This window comes from Solanum lycopersicum, chromosome 9, assembly GCF_036512215.1.
Source record: "Solanum lycopersicum chromosome 9, SLM_r2.1".
Lineage (NCBI taxonomy): Eukaryota > Viridiplantae > Streptophyta > Magnoliopsida > Solanales > Solanaceae > Solanum > Solanum lycopersicum.
Genome location: NC_090808.1, coordinates 57,543,035 through 57,559,425, shown reverse-complemented (window position 1 = coordinate 57,559,425; position 16,391 = coordinate 57,543,035). Strand labels below are relative to the sequence as shown.

General features: G+C 33.6%; 1 protein-coding gene across 1 annotated transcript; it reads right to left on the bottom strand.

Moving 5' to 3' along the window:
• Nucleotides 1-9,280: 9,280 nt before the first annotated feature.
• On the bottom strand, nucleotides 9,281-16,109 carry LOC101250732 (leucine-rich repeat receptor kinase RGFR2-like protein). Its single transcript, XM_004247254.5, has 2 exons — nucleotides 10,048-16,109; nucleotides 9,281-9,954 (listed from the first exon to the last, which is right to left on the bottom strand). The coding sequence occupies exons 1-2, from the start codon at nucleotides 12,941-12,943 to the stop codon at nucleotides 9,458-9,460; spliced, it is 3,393 nt and encodes a 1,130-aa protein (XP_004247302.2). The 5' UTR covers nucleotides 12,944-16,109; the 3' UTR covers nucleotides 9,281-9,457.
• Between the last annotated feature and the right edge of the window lie 282 nt (nucleotides 16,110-16,391).

Here is a 16,391-nt window from a genome sequence, read left to right as displayed (position 1 = left end):
TGAAGATTTTAAGGTTGTAGATGTTCTGGACACAACGGGTGCAATACAACTTTGATTAGTTACAAATGACCACTGAACTTATCAACTACTTGTTGCTTGGAAGCTCGTTATTTAATTTTATACTATTCGTCCAAATTTCTATATGAATATGTATAATTTGATACGGAATTAATGGGTGTTTGAGCACCCCAAAAGCTTCGATGAAGGTCAGCCCCTGGCTAAGAGCAATAAATTAGTCTCGCTAACTGTAGACACACAAATTTTATTGAATTTCATACAAAATTTGAATTAAATCCATGTTTATTTGAGTTGAATGATTAATTTGGAATTTAGAAATAAATAAGTCCATTTTTATTAAATTCAAGTCCAAGGTACAGTTCACCTTGAAATCCAAACTCATGTCACATGTCACAGTGACTAGACATCGAAGACCAACCAGGGGACGCCACGTATCCAAATGAGGTGGTAGTCTCAGTCAAATGCATGAACGAATCACAATGCGCCAAGTGTCAAAATGACATCCTTTGACCAATCACAAGTAACCTTGTCCACCCCCTGCAACTATAAATAGGGGATGAACATGACATTCAAAGAAAAAGAAGAAACACTTCAATAAGCATTCTGCAATTGGAGAAAGCTACAACATCAACTACATACCTCTTCGAAGAAGTGATCAACGAAGTTCTTCCCGGAAATCGACTTGCAACGACGAAGTTCTTTCCATCATCCTTGGAGATCAAATACATCTCAAGGGGGTTTACATAAGTTACAACATCAACTACATAGCTCTGCAAAGGATTGATCAACGAAGTTCTTTTCGGATATCGACTTGCAACGACGAAGTGCTTTCGGACATTTTCGGAGATCAAATACATCACAAGGAGGTCTACATGATCCTACATTCGAGAAATACGCTTATGAAGGCCCTCGAATCACGGAGAAACTTAGGAGAGAAGAATCAAGAGGACAACAGAATTGTACTCACACAATTCATTAATAAAATCACTTTTTCTTTATTTTTTTTGGCTTGCAGTTAATTTTCTGTGCTTATGTAAGTTTGTTGCTAAAAAATTTGGCATGCCCATTGGGACCAAGTTTGATCTTCATCTCTTCCTCCTACAAATAAAAAAATAACAAGTTCAACTTTGCAATGGCCTTCAAGAAGATCAATGATGTTTTATGCAAGGACTCTACTGTTGCCATATTTGTTGATTTTAATGATGTTGATCCAATCACTCGACGCGAGTTCAAGAAGAGTGTCTTGAATGGATCTGAATATTTCACCTCCTTATAGATGCCAAGAAAGATCAAGTCTCGAATGACACTCAAAACTGCAATCCCTGGGGGCAACATAGCATCAAAATTATTTGATGAACTTTCTTACTCTGGCTTCAACTTTGGTGAATCTAAAAGTTCAACAGATTCTTCAATTTCAACAAAGGTTAACTCATTTATGGTTGACGCAACTGGCATGGACGAGAAGTTTGCAATGATGAAGCAAACCATTAAAGCCTTGAAGAAGTCTATTGATGACAAAAATCTTCAAATCACGCAACTTATGAGCAAGTTGGATATCTACAACTCTAGAAAGTCACATCACAATCTAAAAACTCAAGAAAAAGTTGATATTGATTCTCTCAACAAGTCAGTTGACTCTCAAAGCGCTAAATAATCTGCTTCAGTTGCCACTCTAACAATTCAACAACTACAAGATATGATCATAAACACAATTAAATCTCAATATGGTGGTCCGTCACAAAGTTCCTTAGGATATTCAAAGTTGTATTCTAAGCAAATCGAGGGTCTACTAATGTCAATTGGATATCAACCACAAAAATTGCAGTAAGTTGATAGAAGGGGAAATCCAAGGCAACATATTGCCCATTTCGTCGAGACTTGTAGCAGTGCCAGTACACATGATGATCTTCTCATGAAGTAGTTTGTCCGTTCTTTGAAACAAAACGCCTTTGATTGGTATATGGAATTGGAACCTTAATCAATGGATAGTTGAGAACAACTAGAAAATCAATTTCTCAATCGTTTCTATAGTACCCGTCGTACAGTGAGCATGATGGAATTGAAAAACACAAAACAAAGTAAGGTTGAAATCGTTGTGGACTCAATCATTAGCGAATGATGAGCTTAGATTGCAAGAATCAATTTTCTGAAATCTCTGCAGTCAAAATTTGTATACAAGAAATGCATTGGGGCATTGTATATATCCTTCAAGGGATTAAGCCTCGAACTTTTGAAGAATTAGCTACGCGCGCTCATGACATGGAGTTGAGCATTGCAAGTCATGGAAAGACATCGCATGTCTTTGATCCAAAAAAAGATATACAATTCAAAGAGTCATTAGACTACACAACCAATGAGTCCATAGGGGTAGCCGCAACTTCTATGAAAGCCTTTAGGAGACAAAAGTTCAAAGAGATCGTAGCATATCAGCAAATACGAGAACTGAAAAATCAATCTACCTTGAAGGAGTTAAAAGCAAAAATGTATCCCTTTCCGGACTCTGATGATCCTGCGATTCATGACGAGCTGCTAACCAAGAAATTCATTGCACTCCCAGAATCAAAGCGACCCGAAGAATCTAATAAAGTCGATGATCCTATGTATTGAAAATTTCACCACATAATCGGTCATCACACCACAAAATGCTTGACTCTGAAGGAAAAGATCATGATAGTGGTATGAGAGGGAAAGATCATCATTTACGATGGTAAGATAGTTGAGACAAATTATGCTAGTATATAACTAGATTATGATTCAATTTCAGAAAATCTACATCCTGAGGCATCGCTAAAAATTGAAGAAGATGTCATCATACTGCAGTTTTGGAGCTTTCAACCAGTTGAGGTTTCTGTCTTAAAGAAAACAACAAATACATCCAAGGTAGATTCCTTATTCAATGAAGAGAGTGATGACAATTGGACTTTGGTCGCTCGCAAAAGGCAGAATCATCAAGGTACTTCTAAACTCCGACTTTCAAAAATTGACACAAAATCAATTATGAATCAACTTCGGCAATGTGAAAGCATGAAATCCAACTCCAAAGTGAAGTACATTAATGTTTCATCACAAAAGGTTAGAAGGTCAGTTACATTTTATGAGCATAAACTGCATGTTACTCCTGGCCAGCATGAATATAAACTGTGTACAGCCTAAAATACAAAACAAAAAAACAAAAAAAAATCTCATCATCTTGAACTACGATATGACTTGATCCTCTTCACCGAGATACGTAGGCGCTTGGAGTAATCACTCTAAGTTCAGTCAAATGAGTAAAAAAATTGGTGACATTGCGAGATCATCACTCTAGCTCTTTAAAATCACATAGCTAGCATATGAGTTCAAATGTGTCACAAATGAGCAAAGGAGAAGAGTTGAGCAAGACATCTTAGCTGACTTCAAAGGCGTATGTAAAAAATCACAAAGGTTTTGACCATGGTTTTCACACATATTGCAGTTCTTGGAGTCTACTTCGCAACGTAAATATCGGCTTGTCATCAAGAGGTTTCTTTGCCAAGTTATGAAGTTTCTACCACGACCGCTCAAAGCTGAAAAATAGACCATCAAATTTCAAAATTAAACTGAGCAGATATATATATATATATATATATATATATATCCGTACAGGTTCTAGCCATGATTTTTACATATATTGTACTTCTATGAGTTATGCTTCCAATAAAAATAAGAATCGCATCATTTAGAGACCCCTATGACGAGTTATTGATTTTCTCCCAAAGTTGCTCAAAACTGAAGAGTTGTGCGAGGCAGAATCATGAGCTGAGTTTGATGCGATATCCGTGACAATCCACAAATTCTTTGGCCGTAACTTTTTACATATGTTGTAATTCTATGAATTATGCTTCCAATTAAACAAGAATCACATCATTTCAAGGTCCCTACACCAAGTTATTGATTTTTCTTCCACAATTGCTCAAAGTTAAAGATTTGAGCGAGGCATAATCGTGAGGTAACTTTGAAGCGATATCTGAACCAATGTATAAAGTCTTTGGGTATGATTCTTACACATAGTGTATTTCTTTAAGTCAACTTTCCATCGGAAAAAGAAAATCGCAATTTCAATACTCATACTTTGAGTTATGAATTTTATACTAAAGACGCGCCAAGATGAAAAGTCGAGAAGGATAAAATTGTGAGCTAATTTCAAAGTGACAAGTTGATTCCACCAATGCCGCAAGAAAGGTGAATTATCCAAGTAGTGTCTCGCCAAGTCTCTAATGAAATCTAAAGGGGTCTATTGTCTCAACCAACTCTATGATGAAGGTTTAAGCTGAAACACTAAATGATTGTTTGTCAAATCCTCTTTTGAAAAGGTAGATCCCGCATTAAATTGTAATATTCAAAATCTACAATCAGAAGTGTAGGTACATCACATGTTTCTTTGCAATTATGGATGTTATTTACATCTTCTTGATAAGATGTTGAGATTGGTGATGCTCCTTTGTGAACCTAGAAAATAAAACAAAAAGTGATGAAGCACGTGGTAGTAACTACCGAAGCTTTTCGATTCGACATGATTGATCGCTTGGTTGGCCTCAATAACATGAAGGTTCAAATCAATGGTATGTCGTAGTTTCTAAAAACACAATGCTTCATTTTGGATATTTCTTTAGATTGATCATAATCGTGAGGAGAATTTCCAGATTTTGGGACCAACACAAAAAAAAATTAATCCTTGTCAATAAAAAAGGTTGTTGACGTTGATTTTTGGATATGTTGTAGTACTAAGAGTCTGTTTCTCCACAAGCATCATTTGAATCTCCTACTCCAAGAAAATGACATTTTAGCGAGAAGACACAAATCTGGAGAAGAACTACCAGATCTGGGGTCCAACTTCAAAATTTGATTCTCATCAATACATAAGATGTTTAACATTGATTTTTGGATATGTTTTATTTATAAGAGTCTTGTTTCTCCAGAATCAAGTCTCTCATCATTTGAATGCTCCTGTTCCAAGAAAATGACATTTTAGCGAGAAGACACAAAGATGTGAGAAGAACAACCATATTTTGAGTCCAACTTCAAAATTTGATTTCCGTCTATAAAGAAGGTGTTTAAAGTTGATTTTTGAATATGTCGTATTAACAAAAGTCTAGTTTCTCTAGAATCAATACGCTTATCGTTTGAATGCTCCTACATAGATCAAAAAATATTTTGACGAGATTGATCATAAATGTGAGGGGAACTTCCAAGTTTGATGACCAACTTCAAAATTTGATTTATGTCGATTCAGAAGGATTTTAAAGTTGATTTTTTGATATGTCGTATAATCAAAATTCTAGTTTCACCAGAATTAAGTGGCTTTTTGTTTGAATTTTCCTACATCAGAAAAATGATATTTTGGCGGCACTGTGCGAAATCAAGAAAAGAACACACCAAATTTGAAGTTCCACCTTGATTTGGTTAGAAGAATTATTTTTCAAATGATTCTTTTATGAATCCTTTGTACATGGGCGATTCTTATATAGAAGTTCCTTTGAATAATTTTTATTTCTTGTACAAGGAAAGTTTTGGTAAAAATTGGAAGAAGCAAATCATATCAATTCCTACCATCTAAATAGAAGTTGCTAGCATTCAAAAGGAAAGCAATAAGTCTTGAGATGTCAAGAACTATTCTTACAAAATCAACCAAAGGAAAATCAATATTCCTTTTATTTGATTTAATATCCAATCAATCTTCTTGTTCTTCTCACACCTTGCAAGGACGATCACACAATGTTACTACTCATTAGACTCATCTATTTGAAATCAATATAGTGAGGCCACATGGTTGTCAAGCAAGAATGTTTAAACAAAAAAAAATTGATATCACTATAAACAAATCATTTGTAGTGACCTAGTTAGAATGTGATGACAAGAACTCTTGAAGTTTCAACATGCCTTCATATAGACTTCAACTTTCGTCGTCAAATTCGATAGTGTCAAAAAACCTACACTTCAACAAGGCTTGAAGTAGGGGGCATCTGTAGACACACAAATTTTATTAGATTTAAATCATAAAAAATTTGGATTAAATTCATATTTGTTTGGGTTGGATGATTAATTTGGGCTTTACAAATAAATAAGTCCATTTTTATTAAATTCAAGGCCAATATTCATTTCACCTTTAAGCCCAAACTCGTACCACATGTCACAGTGACTAGACATCGATAACCAACAAGGTGACACCAAGTGTCCAAATGAGGTGGTAGTCTCAGTCAAGTTCAAGAATGAACACAATGCACCAAGTGTCAAAATGACATCCTTTGGTCAATCAGAAGCAACCTTGTTCACTCCCTACAACTATAAATTGGGGATGAACACTATTCAAAGAAAATGAAGAAACACTTCAAGAAGCATTTTGCAATTGGAGAAAGCTACAACATCAACTACATAGCTCTTCGAAGAATGATCAACGGAGTTCGTGCCGGAGATCGACTTGCAACGATGAAGTGCTTTCCAACGTTCTCGAAGATCAAATACATCTCAAAGAGGTCTACATAAACTACAACATCAACTGCATAGCTCTTCAAAAGATTAATCAACGGAGTTCTTTCAAGAGATCAATTTGCAATGACGAAGTGCATCCCGACGTTCTCGGATACCAAATGCATCTCAAGAAGATCTACATCATCCTACATTCAAGAAATACGCTACTGAAGGCCCTCGAATTGCGGAGAAACTTAGGAAAGAAGAATCAAGAGGACAACAGAATTGTACTCACACGTTTCAATAATAAAATCACATATTTATTTTATTTATTTTGCTTGCAGTTAACTTTTCACGCTTACAAAGAATTGTCACATAAGCTCGGTCAATGGTCAGAGGGGTTTAAAAATCTCATTTTTGTTAGGTTCAGGGGTCAAGATGACAAAAGGGTAAGTAGGAGTATCCATAATACAATCCTATACAAGTAAAAGGATCCACCAGACCATTCCGCCTATATACTAATGTTGCCTTTAGTTTTAAACAATTACATATATTACCACTTTTAGTATTTATACAATATGTTAATATAGAAGATACAATTGATACCTACATCCCTTGAAACTAGGATTGATTAATTGTCTGCTTAATTAACTCTTTCACTCCAAATCAAACACTATCTATTAATTCTCCACTCCCATATTTTATAACTCAACTATGTCTCCTACTTTCTGATTCAAGAATTTCACCGTATAATTTCATTCCAACTATAGATCTACTCTCTTCTTCTCAAGATATCATCATCATGACCGACAAATTCCCCTAAATCCAAATATTATTTTGTATTATTCATTTATAACAAAATCAAATCAAAAATAATTTTACAATAGAACGCTTTCAATTCAACGTGGGTCTTGATTGTTTGTCTTTAAAAGAAATGAATCTTAGTTTCGATTATGTCAGTCGACAGCACAAAAGGATGAAACGGGGTATTGTAGATACTTTTTGTTTGTTGGTGTTCTTCTAAGGCTTTCTCTAATTACTATTACATGGATGTGTTAGTACCAATATTACTTTGATATATCCCTTAAAATATGTGTATACAATAAGTAGTAATCTTAATTAAGATATGAGTTGTATTTTAGTAATGGGTACCCGAACATGTATATGTATCCACCATTAAATTTTATATACATGATTTTTAACAACACGATGATATTAGTGATATGACAAATACTTTAGAGTTGTTATTTGTTCCTAAATTCAGGTGTTCCAGTTACTTTTCGTATTTAGATAAATATAGTTAAATTTATATGCTTATTATGTATTTGATATACATGTTATTGGCTATAAAATATAAAATTTAGATACACATAATTCGATGTATATGGTTCTTTTTTTTGTATATTACATATTTAGATACTACTCCGTATACGAAATACATATTTTCGGATATAACATATGCCATTGAAATTTGATACATCAAATTATTACTAGATACATATAAAAGATACATGAAGTTAATGCTAGATTAAATAAATAGATACATAAAATTAATACAAGATACATATACAAATACATGAAATTAATACTAGCTACTTCTATGATACATATATATAAATGTACTTGTATGACACTCATGTATCTAAGTGTTTAGTTTGTTGGATACATCATATATCGATAATAGATACATCAAATTAATGAATTTATTATATTAAGAGTATAATTTAAATTAATTAAGTTACATTACCAAGATATATATATATATTTTTATATCTTATTGATAATATTAATAATTTTTTATTTCAGTGAATAATATAATGAACTTAACTAGACATAAATACACTCTTGAATTTCATCTTATTTTAAGGGATTTGATTAATTTAAGTTTTCAGTTTTAATTGTCTATATATTCTGAAAATCCTCAATTACTCCTCGAATTAAGGAAATTGGTTACAAACAATTAATTTAAATAAATAAATTTAAATAAAATATGTATCTCGATTTTGAAATTCAAGTGTGTGTGAGTGTGTGCGCGTGTGCGTGTGCGTGTGCCCGTGTGCGTGTGCGTGTGTGTGTGTGTCACGGATTCAGACTCATGTATTCTAAACACAAAATATGGCAGAGAAAGTAATATTTAAATTTATTAGTGATCTTAGTAATTAAGACCTAAACTAGTGGGATTTATGTAGTTCGTTCAAACTAGAATGCAACAAAAAATAGTAAAACAGAGCTAAAATTATTCAGGAAAGAAAAATAAACTTACCTGAGCACCACATGATGAAGGTTTAGACTCTGAAAGAAGATTGAATAAAAAATATTTCAACTATTTGAGATACCTAAAGAAAATAAGGAAGAAGATTGGTTGAGAAGAGAGTATAAAATTGTTGAATAATAAAATGAATTAAAAAAAAAAGTGGAATTTTTAATAAATATAAAAAGGACTTAATTATATTTTTGTAAACTTGTGTCCCAAAAAATTTTAAAGTGATGAAAAGGTCCCTTCACTTTTTCTTAACCTAATACTACAAACTAAATCAAAAAGAAATTGAATATCTATAGGCTAAAATAAGTTTTATTGGTGGTACTACACCAAATTATCTCATGTTAGTCTTGGTATTGAAGTACCTAATTTGCGTTGTAGAATATCAATGCATAAAGGTTAAATTCATACTATCCAAGTAGACTACATTTGATTTTTAATTAAACATAATGCACCAGTTTGATCCAATCACTCAATGAAACTAATAGATTTATCTTCTATTGTATGTTTTGTATGGTTGATATATTGATTGTGATTTCTGAAGTAGTACAATAAATGAAGCCTTGAGTGCTATAGTTTTGGATAAAAGAAATTGCAGGATAATGACATTGAAGATTGTCTTATTAAATATCATAATGGAGATGATTCTGGACTTCTTTTTACAAATATTTGGTCATTAGTAAAGACCACTAACACAAGCAGATAACTAGCCAGGGGATTAAAGAATTCTAACTACAAGAAAGAAACAAAAGTCTATTTGAAACCAATATTGTTAGTGTTGGAGGAAGAAGAATGTAACAATGAAGATGCAGAAAAGCTTGTATTATTGCTTTGCAAGTACAAGCTATGCATCTTTGTAGATGGCCCTCCATGATCACTACTACTCTTATTGTCTCTTCCATCTTTAAGGAGCATATCAACTTTTTGGTACTCTTCTCTTTCATGCCTTATCTCTTTTAGCATTGCTGCGACATCTTTCATCGTTGGTCTATCATCTGGTGATGGATTAACACACAGCATAGCTACTCCTATAGTCTGCATCATCTCATCAACTTCTGATTCGGGACGAGCGCATAAGCTCACATCTAAGACTTCACCATTGCCTCTTTTCTGCCTCACCCAATCCACAATGTGTACTCCATCTGGTATTGTAGGGTCAATTGGCTGTTTTCCTGTTAACACCTCTAATACAACTACTCCAAAGCTATAAACATCGCTTTTCTCTGTTATCTTCATCATGTATCCATATTCTGCACAAGATAAGATATACATGTGTATTAAAGATAATAATGTATGTAATTATAGTGTAATATTGAAAAGTGGCACTACGACTTGTGACGAACCTGGTGCTATGTATCCGTAGGAGCCAGCTACTGTATTGGAGGATCGAGCAAAATCTCCATCATCGACAAGTTTGGCTATACCAAAATCTGCAATGTATGGCTCAAAGTCAAGGCCAATGAGAATGTTGTTGGCCTTGATGTCCCTATGAACAATTGGAGGTGTACAATCGTGATGTAAATAAGCAAGCCCTTGAGCTGCACCTAGGACAATCTTGTATCTCAATTCCCACTCCAAACATCTATCACTTTGTTCGTGTAGAAGACTACCTAAGCTTCCATTAGGCATGTAGTCATACATGAGCAACCTAGTGTTTTGATTCCAGCAGCAACCTAAGAACTTAACGATGTTTTTGTGACGGATGGAGCCAAGGGTTTTTACCTCGGTTGAAAAAGAATCGCGAACACCTCCTCTAATTCCTGACTTTGAATTTTGACAGTTGTATCCAGTTGCCAATGTGGTTGGCCATAGCTTCTTGACTGCAATTGCTTCACCATTTTCTAGTTCTGCACGATAAACAACCCCCGAGCATCCCTTTCCAATAACATTGGATTCCACTAGGCATCTCAAAATTTGTTCAACCGAAAAATTCAACTTCTGGAATGGAGTGAACTTCCAAGTTGATGAATCCCCTCCTCCCAATTCAGAATCATTATCTTCTTTACTCATTTTCCTCACTCTGTAAACTGCCAGCATCCCAAGGAGTGCCAAGGCTATAGTCACCACAGAAAGGAGTGCAATTGCTAATTTCAGCCTCCATGACCCTCTTACATTGCTATTACTCATCATTCCCCCGCCTTCAATATTGCTCAAGAAACAAGAATCATGTCCCAATGAGCACAAACCTTTGTTGCCAGCCATCTCTGCTGATGATAATTGCCTGAACAACTTATTATCAGGGAGGTAGCCGGTAAAATTGTTGTAGGAAACATTCAAGGAAACCAGATTTTCAAGCCCCGAAAGAGACAACAGGTCTCCTTCAAGCTTGTTGTGGGAAAGATCTAGTACTGAAAGTTTGTTTAAGGCAGATATCTGTGGTGGGACTACCCCACTCAAGAGATTCCAGCTTAAATTCAAGGCAATGTCAAGTGTCTGAATGTCAAACAATTCCGCTGGCATGTTCTCAGAGAGTTCATTGCTGCTGAGATCAAGCAATTGAAGGCTTGAACAATTGCCGAGAGTTGGGGGAATCGATCCAGAGAATGCATTCTTACTAAGAACAAGTCGGTTAAGGTTAGCAAGCTGACCATAGCTAGCTGGAATCTGACCGTTAAACTGATTCAAGGAAACATCCAAAATTTCTAGCCTACTGAGAGAAGAAAGAAAGCTAGGTAAATTCCCACTTAGAGTGTTGTTAGATAGATTGAGCATCTGCAGTGCCTTGCAATTGCCAATCTCCTCAGGAACGGATCCTTTAAGGCGGTTCTCGGAGAGATCAAGAAAACTAAGGTTGTCTAAAAATCCTATCTCTCTTGGAATTTGTCCGCTAAGTTTATTACCAATAAGTCGTATACGAATAAGAGAGCTACAGTTACCTATCTCAGGTGGGATAAAACCAGAAATATCATTGGAAATCAACAGAAGCTTTGTTAAATTAGTTAACTGAAAAAGGTCAGGAGGTAAGCTACCAGTAAGAAAATTATGTGACAAGTCCAGAGCTTGTAGGCTTCTGCAACCACCCAATGCAGGAGGAATGCTTCCTTCAAGCTTGTTCTGCCAAGCAAAGAATACATTTAGCTCCTTCAACTGCCCCATTTCCGGAGGAATTGAGCCTGAAATTTGATTTGTATCCATCTGAAACTGTAACAGGTTTGTCGCATTAGAAAGAACAGATGGTATTGAACCAGAAATATTGTTGTTACTAATCATCAACTCTTGGAGATTCGTAAGGTTCCCGAATGACCAAGGGATGCTCCCACTTAAAAAATTCAAAGAAAGATCAAGAACAACCAAACTTTTGCAATTCCCAATTTCATCAGGTATTAGCCCATCAAGATTATTTTGCCAAAACAACATCTTTTCTACTTTCTGAAGCTTTCCCAACTCTGCTGGAAGTGAACCTGACAGACTATTTTGGTATAAATACAAGTCAACTAGCTCTGAGCAGTTGCCTATTTCTGAAGGTATTTTTCCAGAAAGCATTGTAGTATAAATAGATAATACCTGAAGCTTTCCCAAGTTACCCAACGATGGAGGAAGCGGACCTGAAATTTTCGTATCAGCAAGTCCCAACACTATCAAGTTCTTGCAATTTCCGAGCTCATCTGGAATTTTCCCACTAATATCTTTATTCCCTCCTGCTCTTATATTTTCTAAAACTCCGAGTTTTCCCAACTCAGAAGGAAGATTCCCGCTAATCATATTGTCAAAAATGATAAGATTTTTCAGGTTAATGCAATTGCCAACCTCTCCTGGAATTTCCCCTGTTAGTTGGTTAGAGTTCAAAATTAAATCTTCAAGATTTATAAGGTTACCAATAGTTTTCGGTATGGTACCAACAAGACCATTTGAACTAACATCAAATGTTACAAGTGAAGCACAATCTCCAATATCCTGTGGGATTGTTCCAGTGAGATTAGCACCAGAAACGATGAGTTTTCGCAACGATTGTAATGACGAAAGATTTGAAGGAAAAGGAAGAGCCAACTGAATAAACTGAATATCAATTTCTGTAACGAAAAGACTAGAAGAACAAACTATATGAGACCATTTACAAGGATTGGAATCGTTCCGATTCCAGTTTGAGAATGCTTGAGGAATTGGTGAATTAGTAGAATGAAGCCAAGAAAACAGGACATCAACTTCATTTGAAGGAAGAGCAAAGTTATGTAATAGAAGAAAAAAAGTTAGAAAGACAACAAGATTTGGGAGGTCCAAGAATCGCCTCGACATTGGCATCAACTTCCAAATTCAAAATAAATTTCTTAGCATTGGTGAGTTTGTTTATATTTTGGTTAAAACTCAGAATCTAGCTTTGCAGGGAAGCAAGAAAAAAAAAAAGAGACAATACAATAATTAGTTATTAAAGATTTGAAATAGCTACTCACAAACAACTCCACCATCTTTTTCACCTCGGGTTTCATTATTATTAGTAGATGCCACCCACCATGTGTTGCTGCATTGTTTTCCTCAAAACTCATTGTTGGTCTTGCTTTGGTATTTGAGCTCATTGCCTCTCCACTCTATTCATGTTTTAATTTCAAACTAAGCTGTAAAATAAAACACTTCTCATGAAAACTCATTTTCTCTTTTCTCTCATTACCATTTTCCAATAGTGAGATGTTACAAAACGAGGCATTGTCTTTGCACAAAATCTAACAGGTCGTTTTCCTAGGGTGTATCAGAAAAATTAATCTATCTAATATTTTGGTGTATTATTAGTATCTTATTTACGTGGTTGTCGGGACATCTTTTGTTGAAAAAAACATCACATATACAAGTTAATTAATGTACGAAATGATTAAATAACATGCATTGGACACACTTTACACAACAAGTTATCGTAGCCAAGTCATTTCAAACGTTTGTAATGAGGCAATGCTCGCTAGTAGCAAATGTTTTTTTCACTTTTTGAAAAGAGTTTTTATTGTGCTATTTCTAGACATTCTTGGTGAAATTCCTGGGTCTGTATATTACATATAACGACACAATTATCCCTCAAAACCTTTTCTACATATCCTCCGTCATATTTGTGATTGGTGTTTTTTGTAAACAAGAGTTTCATTTTTAGAAACTATGGATTTCAATTTATATGTTATTTTTGACATATCAAATCGAATACTGCACAAGAAATAATATCAACATAACTAACGCAAACAAAATCAATATATTATATATATTGAACATTATTTTTTATACCCTAACAAACGATGCTTAAAAGAACATGAAAAAGCTTGGTTTAGTGTAGTGCCTAATGTGGATACAACATCTTAAACGTAATGTAATAATACGTTGAACCTAAATATCCATTTGACAAAATAAATAAGGAAGCCAACGTCGTGTTAGCGTCCCTATTTTAACTAAATTTGTAAGGCCTTCATATATCCTACATTTCTATTCTATTACATACAAATACAAAGGGTTCATCGCTCCTTAGATAATTAATTCTGTTAGTAAGATACAAATATTTATTCTTAACCTTTTCAATTTGTTTGCCCTAATAGTGTCGAAAAAACATCATACTTACAAACTTTAGGTTTCTTCCCATATACATTAATCTTTTGTTCCAATGGAGCTGATTTATTGTGTAAAGCTCCATTATGTACGCTTTTATGATGCACACAATCGTTAGTGTAAAGCAATCAATAATGATCGTGGTAGACTGGTAAACACTCTTTCATTTTTAACCAAGAGGTATTAGGTTTGAGTCATTTTGGGTACGGGGTCGCCTTTGTTAGGGAACGTTTTACCCTCTAATATAGGATTTTCCGGCCCACTAACTTTTTAAAAAATCATTCATATATATTTTGAAAAATTGGTAGAAACTAGAATATAGTTAACTGTACAGCCATGAAAATATATATGAGTGGCCTTGTGAACTGGTACAAGCTAGAGATAGCATTCTTGAGACCAGAGTTTCCCTTTTTTATTTTTTTATTTTAAATTTAACTTAAAACTTATATTTGAATTAAGGCTATATTAAAGCATCTAAAATTTTTAAATCATGAATTTGTTTATGAATCTTAATGTGAATATCGAACACCGAAAAATGAATGAGGTAAATTAAAGGACCCAGATTTTAAGGCCAAACCATGTGAATGTAAGAGTGTGGAGAGGTTTTTTTTTTCTCAACCATAACTCTGACGACACACAGTTGCTATCATGTGGGGTATGACTTAAAAGATATACAACTAGTAATTAAGTTGCATTATTTTAAAGCCAAAACATGTTTTCATATTGTAGGTTAATATATTTGCCTTAACTATGCCCTAACTTCTAGGACTTAACCTTGGGAATATCCAATTATGGAATCTTTAGCTCTTTTTTGTTTGTTAACATCACGTTCGCCGTATCCAAACCCCTCCACCCTTATTTTTCTTATTTTATACGCTTTTATATTTCAAATTAAGTGACTTGTTTTGATTTCATACTAAATTTAAGTAAAACAATATTGTAAATGCTATAGCTATCACACTCTAAGACCATTTTATTTAAAAGATTAAGTTGTTAGAGAGAGTATATTTTTATGTTTTTATTATATTTTCAAAACACTCTCGTACGTATGGACCTGATTCATTTTCATAGGTCAAGCATGTGAAATTCTTTATTAATTTTTAGATGGTTGTGAGATTCGATCTCAGGACCTTTGTCTGCTCTTATGCCATATTAATTTTATTGCGGGAGAGAAATATATAATTTTTGTTAATATGTATATATATTTACATAAGAAAGCAAACTACACAAGGAAATAATCAACTACTAAAGAATTGTGATCTTCTCCTAATTTACTTATAATAGAAACTAAAGTACTAATGAGATACTAAGGGCCGTTTGGATGGGCTTAATAAAAGCAGTTTTAAAAAGGTACTTTTGAAAGTGCTGAAACTTATTTTTAAAATAAGCAGTTATGCGTTTGGATAAAAGTGTTGAAGTTAAAAAAAAGTTGTTGATGTGTTTGGCAAATAAGTGCTGATAAACAGTTTTTTAAATCAAAATATCTGAAATACCCTTAAAAGTTGTTAACATAATAAAAGTTAATTAATTTATATTTTACAGCCATAAATAATTATATTTTGCTATCATTCACATATTTCTTTCTCATCACAAATTATTTATAAGAGGAATACAAACTTATTATAGATTTTAAAGATATATAATTTGAATAGATTAAAAAACGATTTAAAATTTTATTTTAGTTTCATCCATAGGTAATAATAATTGTCTATCATTCACATATTTCTTTATTATCACAAATTATTTATAAGAGGAATATAAATTTTTATTTAAGTTATATGTGCAACTTATTTTACATTTTAATAATATATAATTTGAATAGATCACTTGAAAGATTTAAGATTTATTTTATTTTCATTCATTAGTAATAGTAATTGTCTATCATCCACACGTGAAAAGGGAAAAATAGAAGAAAGAGATGTTAGCATTATGTGGGTAATTAGGAGATTGTATAAAAATATTAAGGGCAAAAAGGTAAAAATGTGGTCAACTTAAAACAACTTATAATCTGGAAAAAAAAAGCACATCTATCTCAGCTTTTAACTTTTGGCTTAAAATAAGTTTTTTTTAACTTAAAATAAGTTGTTTTGAGTATTGTCAAACAACTAAATAAGTCAAAAATCAGCTTTTAAGTCAGTTTGACAAGCTGAGCCAAACAGGCTCTAAAATATGA